Here is a 17,982-nt window from a genome sequence, read left to right as displayed (position 1 = left end):
TTGGAAAAGGGAAGATTGTCAAAGACATTCAGAGACATCTAGAGACATTTAGAGACTTCAGCTTGGACTGTGAGTTGTGATTTTACATAATAAAATCCTTCTTGTCTGTTTTCTGACATATTAAGGAAAAGACTCCACATTATAGATCCAGCCCATAATATCTCCCTGACCAGCTAAAGGAGAAATCTATGAGCGTCTGAGAAGCAGAGAGCAACTCAGATCTGCTGCATCATCGTCATCCTTTAGAAAGCACGTCGAACATCTACTGTGAGGACGCAGACACACAGGGTCCTGGTGCTCATGCACCGCTCCCCACCACCCTGCAGCCCCCCCAGGATGATTTAAAGACACTTTGAGTCTGAGCTCAGGCGGAAAACCCCAAATGTTCTGTGACCCTCACAGGCTCAGGGAGCATCTTTTACCATAGTGTCCCCTGCAGGCGCTCTCTCTCACACACACACACACACACACACACACACACACACACTAAAGAAAAAGGTCTGAAATTAAAGTTTATTAAGAATTTGCTTCATTTATTAAATTAAGCAGTTTCACAACAAATCAAAGTAAAGACATCTGACGCTAAATACGACTACAGGAAGTCTCAGCATCCGTTGATGAATCATTCACAAAATAAATCTTACTGGACTAAGAAGAGAAACCGTGATCACAACTTCTCTTCTCTATTATATTAGAATATTTTCCCAAAGCATCTCTCAGAACTGCATGTTTAGTGTACGTTGTCTTTACAGTTACTTCACGCTTCCTCGTGTCCTCTGCCTTCCTGTGATCGCTGCTCGAGGAGTGAGGAGGCTTCTGCAGGAGGGAACACGACTGTCCTGCAGCGTGACGTATAAACGCTGCACGTCACACAGTTTGAATATGTTTATATGCAAACAAGGATTTCTTCTTCTCCTGCGAGGAAGAGACGCGAGTGAAGGAAGCGAGGAGACATGTTGGCGTGAAGCATCCTGCAGAAGAAGCTGTCCGACACTCAGTGTGGTCCAAGTGTTGGCGGAGCATCTGTCTGCAGAGCTGAACCACAGTCCTGTGTGTGTGTGTGTGTGTGTGTGTGTGTGTCCACACAGGAGGAGGCAGCGTGCAGCAGTCGGTGGATTTGTCTTCCTTCACCTGGTTCGAGGTTTTCTACCTGCAGAGAGAAGAGAAGGTTCATTTGTACAATATGGTTGAATGGGTGGTGAGGTCAGGGGTCAGAGGATGTCTCCACCTGCAGCCTGTTGTCAGCTAAACATTTTCTTTAGTTTGGAGAAGAAGCCTTCGTCTTCCTGCGGCGGCTGCTTGCTCCTGAGCTGCTGCTGCCCCCTGCTGGTACACAAACACACACGGGCATCAGCCTCAACTACTGACTGCAAACAACCTGTCTGTGTTACAAACCTTCACCTCCCTGCACACTCACACTCTAACACATAAGAGGTGGGGGGGGTAATGTTGATGCTAGCCTGCAGGAGGCTCGACATACCGCTGGACCGTCCCCTGAACATCCGTCTCGTCTTCGGCGAACTCAGGCAACAGAGAGCGCTGCCTGCGCGTCAAACTTTCCTGCAAGGAACCAGAAACAACTTTCAATAACGACATATGATGGGGAGGATTCGATTGCAAACACACAACGGGGAAGAAGAGACAGGGTTAGTGGGCAGAGGACAAACACATTGTAATATGACACATGAAGTAAAATCAGTTTTTATTTAACTGCTGATAAAAGGGTTAGAAAGGAGGAGATAGATATATATCTAAGATATATATATTATAAGATAGAAGAGAGAGTAGAGAGAGAGAGATAGAGCGGACACAGAGAGAGAGAGAGAGACGGAGAGAGAGAGAGAGAGAGTAGAGAGAGAGAGAGAGAGAGAGACGGAACAGGAGAGAGACAGAGAGAGAGGAGACACGGAGAGAGAGACAGAGAGAGAGAGAGAGGGAGAGACAGAGAGAGACAGAGAGACAGAGACAGATAGAGAGAGAGAGGGAGAGACAGTAGAGGACAGAGAACAGAGGGGAGAGAGAGAGAGAGAGGGATGAGACAGAGAGAGACAGAGAGCAGAGAGGGAGGAGAAGAGAGAGAGAGGCAGAGAGAGAGAGACATAGAGAGAGAGAGAAGACAGAGACAGAGGAGAGAGAGACACAGACAGAAAGCGAGCGGCAGAGAGAGAGAGAGACAGAGAGACAGAGAGAGAGAGAGAGAGAGACACACGAGAGAGAGAACAGAGAGAGAGAGACACAGAGAGAGGAGAAGAGAGAGAGAGAGGGAGAACAGAGAGACAGAAGAGACATAGAGGGGAGAGACAGATAGAGAGAGACAGAGAGAGATAGAGGACAGACAGACAGAGACAAGACAGACAGAGACAGAGAGAAGACAGACACAGAGAGAGAGAGACATACAGAGACACAGAGAGAGAGAGAGAGGATGGAGAGAGAGATGAGAGAGAGAGAGAGACAGAGACACAGAGAGAGAGACAGAAGAGAGAGACAGAGACGAGACACAGAGAGAGAGACAGAGAGAGAGACAAGAGGAGAGAGGACAGAGAGAGAGAAGAGAGAGAGAGAGGGGGAGAGGGAGAGAGAGAAAGAGATGGGGAGAGGGAGAAGAGAGAGATAGAGAGACACATAGATAGACAGAAGAGGGGAAGAGAGAGAGACATAGACACAGATAGAGACATAGGAGAGAGAGAGAGAGAGAGAGAGAGAGAGAAGAGAGAGAGAGAGAGAGAGAGTAGAGAGAGAAGAGAGAGAGAGAGGATAGGAAGAGATGAACAGACAGACAGAGACAGAGAAGAGAAGAGAGAGATACAGAGACCACAGAGAGAGAGACAGAGACAGACAGAGAGATAGAGAGAGAGAGAGAGAGGGGGGAGGGAGAGAGAGAGAGAGAGAGAGAGAGAGAGAAGAGGATGAGAGGGGGAGAGGGAGATGAGAGAGAGAGGAAGAGAGAAGAAGAGGGGTAGAGGGAGAGAGAGAGAGGAGAGAGAGGACAGAGAGAGAGAGACACAAGAGAGAGACAGAGAGAGAGAGAGACAGACATAGAGATGAGAGAACGATAGAAGACAGCAGACATATAGAGACAGATACACAGGAGATATAGATAGATAGATGATATAGAGAGAGAGAAGAGAGAGAGATATAGGGGGAGAGGGAGATAGAGAGAGATAGAGATATGGGTAGAGGGAGAGATAGAGAGAGAGAATAGAGAGAGAGAGATGGGGAGAGGGAGAGAGAGAGAGAGAGAAGAGAGAGAGAGAGAGAGAGAGGAGAGAGGGGGGAGGAGGGAGAGAGAGAGCATAGAGAGAGAGATAGAGAGAGAGAGAGAGAGAGAGGAGAGAGGAGAGACGAGACAGAGGAGACAGATGAGAGAGGAGAGAGGAGAGATGAGAGAGAGAGAGAGAGACAGAACAGAGAGAGACACAGTAGAGAGACAGAGACACAGAGAGAGAGAGGACAGATATATAGATATAGAGAGTATATAGGGGTATAGGGAGAGGGAGAGAGAGATAGAGCGAGATATAGAGGAGAGACAGAGACAACAGAGAGAGAGACAATGAGAGAGACAGACAGAGATAGAGAACACAGATAGATAGAGACAGACAGAGAGAGATAGATAGAGATAGAGAGACACAGAGAGAGAGAGACATACTGAGGGCAGACAGATAGATAGAGAGAGACAGATATAGAGACGAGAGAGATAGAGAGATGAGACAAAAGGATAATAGATATATACATATAAGGAGACAGAGGAGAGAGATAGAGAGAGAGTAGATATATAGAGAGAGACACATAGAGACAGAGAGGAGATACAGAGAGACATAGATATATATAGACATATTAAGACAGAGATATAGAGACAATATATGTATATATGGAGAGAATAGAGAGATAGAGATAGCAGAGTAGGGTAGATATATATAGAGATAGAGGATAGGTAGTGAGGGATGAGAGAGAGAGGGGGGAGAGAGGGGGGGAGAGGGAGAGAGAGGAGAGAGAGAGAGAGAGAGAGAGACAGAGAGAGAGAGAGGAGAGAGGGAGAGAGAGAGACAAGAGAGAGAGAGAGAGACAAAGAGAGAGAGAGAGACAGAGAGAGAGAGAGAGACCGACGAGACAGAGACAGAGATATAGAGACATAGACAGAGACAGAGAGAGACAGGAGAGAGAGAGAGAGAGAGAGAGAGAGGGAGAAGAGAGATAGAGAGAGATATAGATAGAGAGATATATATCACACACGATATATACACACAGAGAGAAGAGAGATAGAGAGATAGAGGATAGATAGAGATAGATATGGATAGACACACAGATATAGAGACCTACAGACAGAGGGATAGATAGATATAGAGAGAGAGACATACATACATACATACAGAGGGAGAGAGAGATAGAGAGATAGAGAGAGAGAGACAGACATACAGACAGACAGAGGGGAGATGAGATAGAGAGAGATAGGAGAGATAGCGACAGACAGGATATAGATATAGACATATATATATATATATATATATATATATATACATACATACATACATACATACATACATACATACATATATATATATATACATACATACATATGTATATATATCTATCACGTCGGGAACATGAACGCGCAGAAGAGTCTTACTTTGGCACTCTGATCTTGATGTGTACGTAGTGATCTCCGTAGCTGTAGCTGTTCATCCTGCGGATGCCTTTCCCCTGCAGCCGGATCACCTGATCCGCCTGGCAACTGGCCGGAACCTGGAACACAGAAACGTATCAGGAGACTCTGAAGTATGAAAACATCCAGAACCTTAAAGTGCAGAGCTTCAGTATGTTCTGATTATCAGCTGTGCAAATATCTATAAACAATAATCTTCTGTCTGTGACTCGGTGCTTTACGCTGCTGCTGTCCTGGTTACACAACGCTGAACTCACCAGGATGCTGATGGGCTGATAGAGGCCGGGGGCCGTGGCCGTGCCCCCCAGCACGGCCTGAGCGACAGAGATCAACACGTCGGAGTGGAGGTCCACGCCACTGCGCCTGAACACCGGGCTCCTCTGGACCTGCACACAGGTCACGTTCAACGCGTGAGAGCAACGCGTGAGAGCAACGCGTGAGAGCAACGCGTGAGAGCAACGCGTGAGAGCAACGCGTGAGAGCAACGCGCTGCTCCAACATGTCCTTGAAATACTTCAAACACAACTCACCCTGAATGTGATGAAGATTTCTTTATTCCCGACTGACATGCGCACCGTCTGACCGTTTTCCACCCCTGAGAAGATGCAGGTTTACATGAAACACACAGAAGACTAAACTAATAATATAATCAGACAGTTCAACAAACATGAAGCACAAACTGACCTTCAATGACATCATGTTGTGAATAAATGTTTAAAGCTCTGCAGTTCTTACACAGAACACTGAGCAACATCTTTGTCTCACACTGACGAATACTCAGACAATAAACATGCAGAATAATAACAAGCTGCAAAGTGTTCATGAAACCAACCGGCAGGAACCGGGACGGTGACCGTCTGCCTCTTCTTGGTCTGTCCGGACCCCCGGCACAGAGCGCACACCGTGTTGATGATGGAGCCCCTCCCAGCGCAGCGTCGGCAGCCGGTGCGCATCGTGAAAGGACCCGTGATGATGGACTCCTGCAGGGGAGACGCTTTACTTACAGTTAACTTTATAACAACATGTTCACTTTATAACATGTTCACCTTATAACATGTTCACCTTATAACATGTTCACCATATAACATGTTCACCTTATAACATGTTCACTATATAACATGTTCACTTTATAACATGTTCACTATATAACATGTTCACTTTATAACATGTTCACTTTATAACATGTTCACTATATAACATGTTCACTTTATAACATGTTCACCTTATAACATGTTCACCTTATAACATGTTCACCATATAACATGTTCACCTTATAACATGTTCACTATATAACATGTTCACTTTATAACATGTTCACTATATAACATGTTCACTTTATAACATGTTCACTTTATAACATGTTCACTATATAACATGTTCACTTTATAACATGTTCACTTTATAACATGTTCACTATATAACATGTTCACTTTATAACATGTTCACTATATAACATGTTCACTATATAACATGTTCACTATATAACATGTTCACTATATAACATGTTCACTTTATAACATGTTCACTATATAACATGTTCACTATATAACATGTTCACTTTATAACATGTTCACTTTATAACATGTTCACTATATAACATGTTCACTATATAACATGTTCACTTTATAACATGTTCACTTTATAACATGTTCACTATATAACATGTTCACTATATAACATGTTCACTTGATAACATGTTCACTATATAACATGTTCACTTTATAACATGTTCACTTTATAACATGTTCACTTTATAACATGTTCACTTTATAACATGTTCACTATATAACATGTTTCACTATATAACATGTTCACTTTATAACATGTTCACTTTATAACATGTTCACTATATAACATGTTCACTATATAACATGTTCACTTATACATGTTCACTATATAACATGTTCACTTTATAACATGTTCACTTTATAACATGTTCACTATATAACATGTTCACTTTATAACATGTTCACTATATAACATGTTCACTTTATAACATGTTCACTTTATAACATGTTCACTATATAACATGTTCACTATATAACATGTTCACTTTATAACATGTTCACTTTATAACATGTTCACTATATAACATGTTCACTATATAACATGTTCACTTATAACATGTTCACTTTATAACATGTTCACTATATAACATGTTCACTATATAACATGTTCACTTTATAACATGTTCACTATATAACATGTTCACTTTATAACATGTTCACTTATACATGTTCACTTTATAACATGTTCACTATATAACATGTTCACTTTATAACATGTTCACTATATAACATGTTCACTATATAACATGTTCACTATATAACATGTTCACTATATAACATGTTCACTTTATAACATGTTCACTTTATAACATCTTCACTTTATAACATCTTCACTATATAACATGTTCACTATATAACATCTTCACTTTATAACATGTTCACTTTATAACATGTTCACTATATAACATCTTCACTTTATAACATGTTCACTATATAACATGTTCACTATATAACATGTTCACTATATAACATGTTCACTTTATAACATGTTCACTATATAACATGTTCACTATATGACATGTTCACTATATAACAAACATGTTCACTATATAACAAACATGTTCACTTTATAACATGTTCACTTTATAACATGTTCACTTTATAACATGTTCACTATATAACATGTTCACTATATAACATGTTCACTATATAACATGTTCACTATATAACATGTTCACTTTATAACATGTTCACTTATAACATCTTCACTTTATAACATCTTCACTATATAACATGTTCACTATATAACATGTTCACTATATAACATGTTCACTTTATAACATGTTCACTATATAACATGTTCACTTTATAACATGTTCACTATATAACATGTTCACTATATAACATGTTCACTATATAACAAACATGTTCACTATATAACAAACATGTTCACTATATAACATGTTCACTATATAACATGTTCACTATATAACAAACATGTTCACTATATAACATGTTCACTATATAACATGTTCACTATATAACAAACATGTTCACTATATAACATGTTCACTATATAACATGTTCACTATATAACATGTTCACTTTATAACATGTTCACTTTATAACATGTTCACTATATAACATGTTCACTTTATAACATGTTCACTATATAACATGTTCACTTTATAACATGTTCACTTTATAACATGTTCACTTTATAACATGTTCACTATATAACATGTTCACTTTATAACATGTTCACTTTATAACATGTTCACTTTATAACAACACTCACCATCCCGGTGCCGTTGCAGAAGTGACAGTGAGACACTTTGGTTCCCGGCTCGTTGCCCTTCCCGACGCAGCGCGGACAGACGTCATCCATGTTCACGCTCAGCTCCTTGTCCGAACCCTTCGCCGCCTCAGAGAAGCTGAGCTCCATCACGAACTGCAGAGACAAAGAGTTTAGACCAACGACACGTCAACGAGAGGCTGCAGAGGAGCTGAGGCCCACCTCCGGTCTCTGCTTGAACATGTTGTTGATGTCTGCGAAGCCCCCCCCTCCGGTGAACTCTCCAAAGATCTTCCTGAAGAGCTCCTCGGGGTCGATGTTGGACCCCCCCCCGCCTTGTAGTACTGCTGCTGGCCCGCTGCGCCGCCGCGGCTCGGGTCGAAGCCCGCCGCTCCGTACGCGTCGTACTGCTTCCTCTTCAGCTCGTCACTCAGCACCTACACACACACACACACACACACACACACACACATACACAGACACATACTGACACACACACACAGAGACACGCACACACACAGACACACACACACACACACACACACAGACACACACACACATACACACAGACTGACACACACACACACAGACACACACACAGACACACACACGCAGACACACAGACACGCACAGACACACACACCCACACACACAGACACAAACACACACGCACACGCAGACACACACACACAGACACACACACCCACACACACAGACACACGCACACAGACACACACACCCACACACACACACGCACAGACACACACCACAGACACACACACAGACGCAGACACACACACACAGACACACACGCACACACACACACACAGACACACACGCACAGACACACACAGACGCAGACACACACGCAGACACACACACACAGACACACACGCACAGACACACACACACACACACACACACACACACACACACACACACACACACAGTTTTCTTTCAGTAAGATGTTCAGACTTTAATAAACTTAAACTTGAGTAAACATGATGAAAACAGCGACTCTGACACACGACAACAACATTTTAAAAAGCAAATCAATGATTCACCTCGTAGGCGTCGGCCAGTTTGGCGAACTTGTCTTTGGCCTCGGGGTCGTCTGGACTGGTGTCCGGGTGGAACTTCTTTGCCAACTGGAGGGAGACAGAAAGTAGAAAACAAGATCAGAATCAGAACATCACACTGATCTGCTCAGGCGGGACCGAAACACGCTTCCAAGTAAGAACCGCATCCAAAAAGCCAGGTACCAGGAGAGGGAGCATCGGTTCTGCTCTCTGGACTGAGTGGCGCTACACAGAGAGACAGCGACGCGATGGTGCGGGTCGATTGTACTGTCATCCCGCCGTATGTTGGACACGGTCGCTGTCCCTTCGGCAGGCTTCAGTGGTACAGTAGGGGAGACCGGGGCATATTGTAACATCACAACTTGTCATAACTTATGAATGAAATAAAGAATAAACTGTTTTTATTGAATCTTATTATTTAATAACAAAGGTAACCGTATGCAACTAATTAACAGGTTTTATAAACTTTATGAACTTTTCATAAATACATGAAGAACAGAACTCTGTGAACTTCAGTAAGAAGAAGCGTGTGTGTTGCGGCCCACCTGGTAGTACGCCTTCTTGATGTCCTTCTGAGTGGCCGAGCGGGAGACGCCCAACACGTCGTAGAGGTCCTGCTTGCTTGTGAAGCTGCAGCCGGTGTGGAAGGAGTGGCAGGCGAGGCCGTGGGGGCTGCAGCCTGCAGAGAGAAGGATCCAAGAGGATTTAAATCAGTACGACTGTGCATTCATATCTTTAATGTTTAATAAGAGTCTTTGTTCCTGACTGTAGATATTAACGGATATAAGACTCACAAAGTACATCACGTACACAGATCACTGCGGTGTTACAAACACTGCTGACAGGATCCAACATAAAAGGTAGAGACACAGGAATATTCATTTAAATTATCATAATTTTAGATAACAATATTTAAAAATACAATCAATAAGTTATATTCATCATGTTCAAAATGTATTGTGACATTTGTACACTCAATATCATGATTATAACACAATATCAAATCATCATTTTATATTTATATATAAATAAAGTTTTATATATATTTATATTCAGCATAATTCTTGCAAAATTCCAGTTTGTAAAAAAGTAAAATAAATCAAATGAAATATGAAGATAAAATTAATTTAATTTATATATTTTTAAAAGGAACATAATAAATAAACAATAACATAAAGAAGTCAAGATAGTTTAATTGGGGGCTTCAGGAATAAGAATCTTTAAAACATAAGATTGTACATTCAATCATTGTGTTTCACTTCAGGGATAACATGTAAACATCATCTTTGTCATGTAACTGGGTTAGGGTTAACAACAAAGATAATACATAACAATAATGAATGACTCTCATAGTGACTCACTTTAATTAGCATCACACACATGTGCATGAGCTCTGTGAACAACAGTACAAACAACTGTTTATTCCACATGTATACAGTATTTATATCCACTGTGCATCATTTGAAATGTTCTTCTATGTATATATGTTATTGTTCTTGCAGCATTATGTCTCTTGCACTGTTGTATTTCTTCTTCACGTCTAAATGTTTCACTGTTGGAGGAGCTGGGACTCTAGTTGCATCATACTTCTTCGTGCTAACTCTTATGCTAACTAGCCTTGCAGTGCTAAGTTAGCCTTTAGCTGTCCTGACTGATGTCATTCTCTAATACTCGTCACACAGCCTGCAGACGGTGTTTGTATGTGTGCAGTGTTGTTGTCACTGCTGTGAGAAGCTGCTGTGAGAAGCTCTCTGATGCTAAGCTAACAGTTAGCTCTCACCTGTCCCTCGTCTCAATGTCACGACATCTCCGTGTGTGACTCTACCGGAGCTCCGGCTGCCCGGTGTCCCTCCCCGGTGTGTCTGCAATGTCGTCGCCGAACAAACTCCAGCATGTCTGACGGGGACGGTGAGAAACCGACCGCAAAGCTGTCCGGTAGATGACCAGCGTGAAGTCAGCCGGGCAGCGGAGGACGCCATCTTTGCGTCACTGCCGGTGTCAGCGCCGGGTGGGAGGCGCTCTGCGCATGTGCGGGTTACTCAACGTTTTCTTCTGTACTTTCTTAATGCGAGAAGCTACAATTTAAAGATTTTGGGATGTTTTGCTTCCATAACATGTCTCTTTTCAAACGAGCACATTAAAGCATCAAGATACACATGTAGGTTTTTATTTTACTAACTTCAAAGGACCCGGATTTTTCAAATATGATGCAAATTTCTAGCCAATTACTATAAATTACATTATGTTAATCTTTATGAAATGTGTTTGCAGAAGGATTTCATTGAGACTTGGTTTTATGAACGGACTTGAATGTCTTGTGCTGCTGCAGTAAAGACTTTGATGTTGTGCCCCGTGGAGACACTAGATGGAGTCACAGAGCTGTGGACACAGTTCACTGGACCAGGAGGACATGTTCTGGAGCTTCATGGTGGAACAGTTCACTGCTCTGCTGGACCAGGAGGACACGTTCTGGAGCTTCATGGTGGAGACAGTTCACTGCTCTGCTGGACCAGGAGGACACGTTCTGGAGCTTCATGGTGGAACAGTTCACTGCTCTGCTGGACCAGGAGGACACGTTCTGGAGCTTCATGGTGGAGACAGTTCACTGCTCTGCTGGACCAGGAGGACATGTTCTGGAGCTTCATGGTGGAGACAGTTCACTGCTCTGCTGGACCAGGAGGAAATGTTCTGGAGCTTCATGGTGGAACAGTTCACTGCTCTGCTGGACCAGGAGGACATGTTCTGGAGCTTCATGGTGGAGACAGTTCACTGCTCTGCTGGACCAGGAGGAAATGTTCTGGAGCTTCATGGTGGAACAGTTCACTGCTCTGCTGGACCAGGAGGACATGTTCTGGAGCTTCATGGTGGAACAGTTCACTGCTCTGCTGGACCAGGAGGACATGTTCTGGAGCTTCATGGTGGAGACAGTTCACTGCTCTGCTGGACCAGGAGGAAATGTTCTGGAGCTTCATGGTGGAACAGTTCACTGCTCTGCTGGACCAGGAGGACATGTTCTGGAGCTTCATGGTGGAGACAGTTCACTGCTCTGCTGGACCAGGAGGAAATGTTCTGGAGCTTCATGGTGGAACAGTTCACTGCTCTGCTGGACCAGGACTCAGGACATTTAACAAACAGCCCCACATTGTAGAATTAATGTGTAAAAATCACACAGAATCAGGAGATCCAAGAACAAAGTATCCTGAGGTGTCCTGGTGTGTCCTGATGTGTCCTGATGTGTCCTGATGTATCCTGATGTGTCCTGGTGTGTCCTGGTGTGTCCTGATATGTCCTGAACTGTTCTGATGTATCCTGATGTGTCCTGGTGTGTCCTGATGTCTCCTGGTGTGACCTGATGTCTCCTGGTGTGTCCTGAAGTGTCCTCATGTGTCCTGAAGTGTACTGATGTGTTCTGGTGTGTCCTTATGTGTCCTGAAGTGTCCTGAAGTGTCCTGGTGTGTCCTGAAGTGTCCTGACTTGTCCTGATGTCTCCTGAAGTGTCCCGATGTCTCCTGATGTCTCCTGGTGTGTCCTGAAGTGTCCTGATGTGTCCTGATGTGTGCTGAAGTGTCCTGATGTGTCCTGGTGTGTGCTGAAGTGTCCTGATGTGTCCTGATGTGTCCTAAAGTGTCCTTATGTGTCCTTATGTGTCCTGAAGTGTCCTGATGTCTCCTAAAGTGTACTGATGTGTCCTGGTGTCTCCTGATGTGTCCTGGTGTGTCCTGATGTGTCCTGATGTGTCCTGAAGTGTCCTGATGTGTCCTGAAGTGTCCTGATGTGTCCTGAAGAGTCCTGATGTGTCCTGAAGTGTCCTGATGTGTCCTGATGTGTCCTGATGTGTCCTGATGTGTCCTGAAGTGTCCTGATGTGTCCTGAAGTGTCCTGATGTGTCCTGATGTGTCCTGAAGTGTCCTGAAGTGTCCTGATGTGTCCTGAAGTGTCCTGATGTGTCCTGATGTGTCCTGATGTGTCCTGAAGTGTCCTGATGTGTCCTGATGTGTCCTGAAGTGTCCAGATGTGTCCTGATGTGTCCTGACATTTCCTGATATGTCCTGGTGTCTCCTGAAGTGTCCTGATGTGTCCTGAAGTGTCCTGATGTGTCCTGATGTGTCCTGATGTGTCCTGATGTGTCCTGATGTGTCCTGAAGTGTCTTGATGTGTCCTGAAGTGTCCTGATGTGTCCTGAAGTGTCCTGATGTGTCCTGATGTGTCCTGAAGTGTCCTGATGTGTCCTCATGTGTCCTGAAGTGTCCTGATGTGTCCTGAAGTGTCCTGATGTGTCCTGATGTGTCCTGATATGTGCTGATGTGTCCTGAAGTGTCCAGATGTGTCCTGATGTGTCCTGAAGTGTCCTGATGTGTCCTGAAGTGTCCTGATGTGTCCTGAAGTGTCATGATGTGTCCTGATGTGTCCTGAAGTGTCCAGATGTGTCCTGACGTTTCCTGATATGTCCTGGTGTCTCCTGAAGTGTCCTGAAGTGTCCTGATGTGTCCTGAAGTGTCCTGATGTGTCCTGATGTGTCCTGAAGTGTCCTGAAGTGTCCTGATGTGTCCTGATGTGTCCTGAAGTGTCCTGATGTGTCCTGACGTTTCCTGATATGTCCTGAAGTGTCCTGATGTGTCCTGATGTGTCCTGATATGTGCTGATGTGTCCTGAAGTGTCCAGATGTGTCCTGATGTGTCCTGAAGTGTCCTGATGTGTCCTGAAGTGTCCTGATGTCTCCTGATGTGTCCTGAAGTGTCCAGATGTGTCCTGACGTTTCCTGATGTGTCCTGGTGTCTCCTGAAGTGTCCTGAAGTGTCCTGATGTGTCCTGAAGTGTCCTAATGTGTCCTGATGTGTCCTGAAGTGTCCTGAAGTGTCCTGATGTGTCCTGATGTGTCCTGATGTGTCCTGATGTGTCCTGAAGTGTCCTGATGTGTCCTGATGTGTCCTGACGTTTCCTGATATGTCCTGATGTCTCCTGATTGTCTCCTGATGTGTCCTGATGTGCCCTGATGTGTCCTGAAGTGTACTGATGTGTCCATGAGTTCAGAGTTAAAGTCGGATTACGAGTCAATCGGCCCCTGAGCACAGACATGCAAAATACATGGATTTTGTGTCTCTTCCTTGTTGCTACGTGTCTCTTCTTGGTTGCTATGCGTCTCTTTAAGTGACATCTTGTCGGGGGGCCCCTGACTCTTCGGCCCCGGGGCCTCAGCCGTCTTCCACATTCTGGTTTATGAGGTTCAGTTTCTACAAATTGTTTAGTTATATGAAAGTCGAAACTCAAAACCATTTCTCTCATATTTGCAACACAAACAAAGAGACGGTTTGTGACACAAACGCAGATCAGAAACACTTTCATGTGTGGAGTTATGTCGGGGGGGGGTTTACAGGCCGACACGCTGAATGGATGTCAGTGAGTGTGTGACCTGATGAAAGAGACGCTCCCCTCCTCCGTTCCAACGTCTCTCGCTCATTCCCCACCGTCTCCAAGGAGATCTGCAAAACAGCATCCCAGCTGTGTGTGTGTGTGTGTGTGTGTGTGTGTGTGTGTGTGTGTGTGTGTGTGTGTGTGTGGAGACTATTACCAGAGGAGGCTGATATTTACCTCCAGGGATGTAAATATCACTGCTCTGAGCGTCTGAGCGCCAAATACATACTAATAATAATATAATAACAATAATATGGAATAACTTTATTTAACTTTAAGTGCTTTAAAATAAAGAAAATAGAGAAAGAATGAACATAACATAAGGTAATAACAAGGTAAGGTAATGGAACATAAACAATCATTAAATCTTCTTTGTTGATCTTCTGGTGAAGACTGTTAATCTGTAAAGTAACTAAAGCTGTTTTATAGAAGTAATGGAGTAAAGTACTTTGAATGTGTGTGTGACGGGTTGAATCTGATGAATGATTTATTTATCTTCACACGTTTTTAATTCATCGTGTGACTGATTTCTTTTATCCTCCGGTCATTCTCTGCTTTTTAATCTCTCTGAGGTCAAGTCATCCGATCAGCAGGAGGTGGAGCAGCAGTGTCAATCACACACACACACACACACACACACACACACACACACACACACACACACACACACACACACACACACACACACACACACACTGGCATAACTTCTGCTCTCAGCCTCAGTAACTGCGTCCTCCATGTTGCTCTGCTAGCAGCACGGATTCTATCGTCGTGCGTCGCTTTGCTATTGATGCAAAATAAATCTGAAATCAGAGGAATTCTGACTGGAATCAATGTCAAACTTCCTCTGAATCTGGTTTGGATCCGATTTGCAAAAATCATATTTTGTTTCTGTCCAGACTTTGTTCTCTGGATACAAGAAGAAAAAACAGCCTGATGAGAGCCTGGAGACTGAACCGTAAACAACACAAGCTGAAAGAGGATGAAAAAGGTGATCATGTTCTTCAACATTAATGTCAAACATCAGCAGCTTTATGTTTTCCTCCTGGTCGTCTCAAACTGTTGACTACGTGATCTCTGCTGTATCCTCCCAACATGTCCGTGCTCTCCTCCTCAGGTAACCCCTCACAGGGGGGGAGTCAGCCTCCCTGTGGGGGCTGGGGGGGTCCCTTTAATCAAGTGGTGATGAACTCAGAACATTTAATAATAATATTATACATAAAATATACAACATTAATAACAGCAATTTAAAAACCCAACACAGACAGACAGACAGGCAGACAGACAGGCAGGCAGACAGACGGACACACAGACAGACAGAGAGAGAGACAGACAGACGGACACACAGACATACAGAGAGAGAGACAGGCAGACAGACAGACAGACAGACAGACAGACAGAGAGACAGGCAGACAGACAGACAGACAGAGAGAGAGACAGGCAGACGGACAGACAGAGAGACAGAAAGACAGACAGAGAGAGAGACAGGCAGACGGACAGACAGACAGACAGACAGAGAGAGAGACAGGCAGACGGACAGACAGAGAGACAGAAAGACAGACAGAGAGAGAGAGACAGGCAGACAGACAGACAGACAGACAGACGGACGGACAGACAGACAGACAGAGAGAGTGACAGGCAGACGGACAGACAGACAGACAGACAGAGAGAGAGACAGGCAGACGAACAGACAGATAGACAGGCAGACGGACAGACAGACAGACGGATGGACAGACAGAGAGAGAGACAGACAGACAATCAGACAGACAGACAGAGAGAGAGACAGGCAGACGGACAGACAGACAGACAGACAGACAGAGAGAGAGACAGGCAGACGAACAGACAGACAGACAGACAGAGAGACAGGCAGACGGACAGACAGACAGACAGATGGACAGACAGAGAGAGAGACAGACAGACAATCAGACAGACAGACAGAGAGAGAGACAGGCAGACGGACAGACAGACAGACGGACAGACAGACAGACAGAGAGTGACAGGCAGACGGACAGACAGACAGACAGACAGACAGACAGACAGACAGACAGACAGACAGAGAGAGAGACAGGCAGACGAACAGACAGACAGACAGACAGATGGACAGACAGAGAGAGACAGACAGACAGACAATCAGACAGACAGACAGAGAGAGAGACAGGCAGACGGACAGACAGACAGACGGACACACATACAGACAGACAGACAGAGAGAGAGACAGGCAGACCGACAGACGGACAGACAGAGACACAGACATAGAGACAGACAGACAGACAGAGAGAGACAGGCAGACGAACAGACAGACAGACAGACAGAGAGACAGGCAGACGGACAGACAGACAGACAGATGGACAGACAGAGAGAGAGACAGACAGACAATCAGACAGACAGACAGAGAGAGAGACATGCAGACGGACAGACAGACAGACGGACACGCATACAGACAGAGAGAGAGACAGGCAGACCGACAGACGGACAGACAGAGACACAGACATAGAGACAGACAGACAGACAGAGAGAGAGACAGACAGACAGACAGACAGAGAGAGAGACAGACAGACAGACAGACAGACAGAGAGAGAGACAGGCAGACGGACACACAGACAGACAGAGACACAGACATAGAGACAGACAGACAGACAGAGAGAGAGACAGGCAGACGGACAGACAGACAGACAGACAGAGAGAGAGACAGGCAGACGGACACACAGACAGACAGACAGACAGACAGAGAGAGAGACAGGCAGACAGACAGACGGACAGACAGAGACACAGACATAGAGACAGACAGACAGACAGACAGACAGAGAGAGAGACAGGCAGACGGACACACAGACAGACAGGCAGAGACACAGACAGACAGAGAGAGAGAGAGACAGACAGACAGACAGACAGACAGACGGACAGGCAGAGACACAGACAGACAGAGAGAGAGAGACAGACAGACAGACAGACAGACAGACAGACGGACAGGCAGAGACACAGACAGACAGACAGACAGACAGACTTTAATGTGGAGTTATAGTTTTTATATTTTGCATTACAAACATGCCCACCCAACATCTGGTGCAGAACATTTATTTATTGTCCCTGTTTCAGATAAATCAATAAATGTTGTCACATGCTTTGAACATATTCTTCTGTATTTCCTTTGTGAAGTTTGTTCATTGAGATCGGTAGTAAAGGCAACAGATTATATAACCAGCATGTTTCCCGAGTGGCGCAGAGAGAAGGCCGTCTTTGTGTGCTCACATTAAGTCACTAATGTGCAGAGTTAACACACACAGGATTTCTCTGCCCCTGCGGTTCTGTTCGGCTGATGGCTGCCATGGGGCTGCTCATAAATGTCCTTGTGGTTACCCATAATTCTCTTCTTCCTGAGCCCAAGAGTGTGTGTGTGTGTCTGATGGATATCTGCTGCTTCAAGTGAGAGGGTCTGTCCAGTGGTTGGACTTTGGGAGTGTTTTGGCCCAGAGCAGATTATCGCCACCAACCATGAGACATAATTACTTCTTCACTAGAAACAGCTGC

General features: G+C 44.4%; 1 protein-coding gene and 1 long non-coding RNA gene across 2 annotated transcripts; both read right to left on the bottom strand.

Annotated features, from left to right (window-relative positions):
* Positions 1-506: 506 nt before the first annotated feature.
* LOC115006179 (uncharacterized) lies at positions 507-1,329 on the bottom strand. Its single transcript, XR_003832033.1, has 2 exons — positions 1,229-1,329; positions 507-1,150 (listed from the first exon to the last, which is right to left on the bottom strand). It is a non-coding gene; the product is annotated as an uncharacterized LOC115006179 (long non-coding RNA).
* Positions 1,330-4,601: 3,272 nt separating this feature from the next.
* LOC115006178 (dnaJ homolog subfamily A member 3, mitochondrial-like) lies at positions 4,602-11,056 on the bottom strand. The gene is given in 10 exon segments (XM_029428270.1): positions 4,602-4,740; positions 4,918-5,046; positions 5,191-5,255; positions 5,493-5,640; positions 7,967-8,119; positions 8,186-8,293; positions 8,296-8,400; positions 9,028-9,111; positions 9,588-9,721; positions 10,823-11,056. Coding segments are annotated over 10 exon segments (1,245 nt in total). The 5' UTR covers positions 11,022-11,056; the 3' UTR covers positions 4,602-4,620.
* Positions 11,057-17,982: the final 6,926 nt, after the last annotated feature.

The sequence above is a fragment of the Cottoperca gobio genome, unplaced genomic scaffold, assembly GCF_900634415.1.
Source record: "Cottoperca gobio unplaced genomic scaffold, fCotGob3.1 fCotGob3_64arrow_ctg1, whole genome shotgun sequence".
Taxonomy (NCBI): Eukaryota; Metazoa; Chordata; class Actinopteri; order Perciformes; family Bovichtidae; genus Cottoperca; species Cottoperca gobio.
The sequence above is the reverse complement of the archived record's forward strand: the minus strand, read 5'-3'. Positions and strand labels throughout refer to the sequence as shown.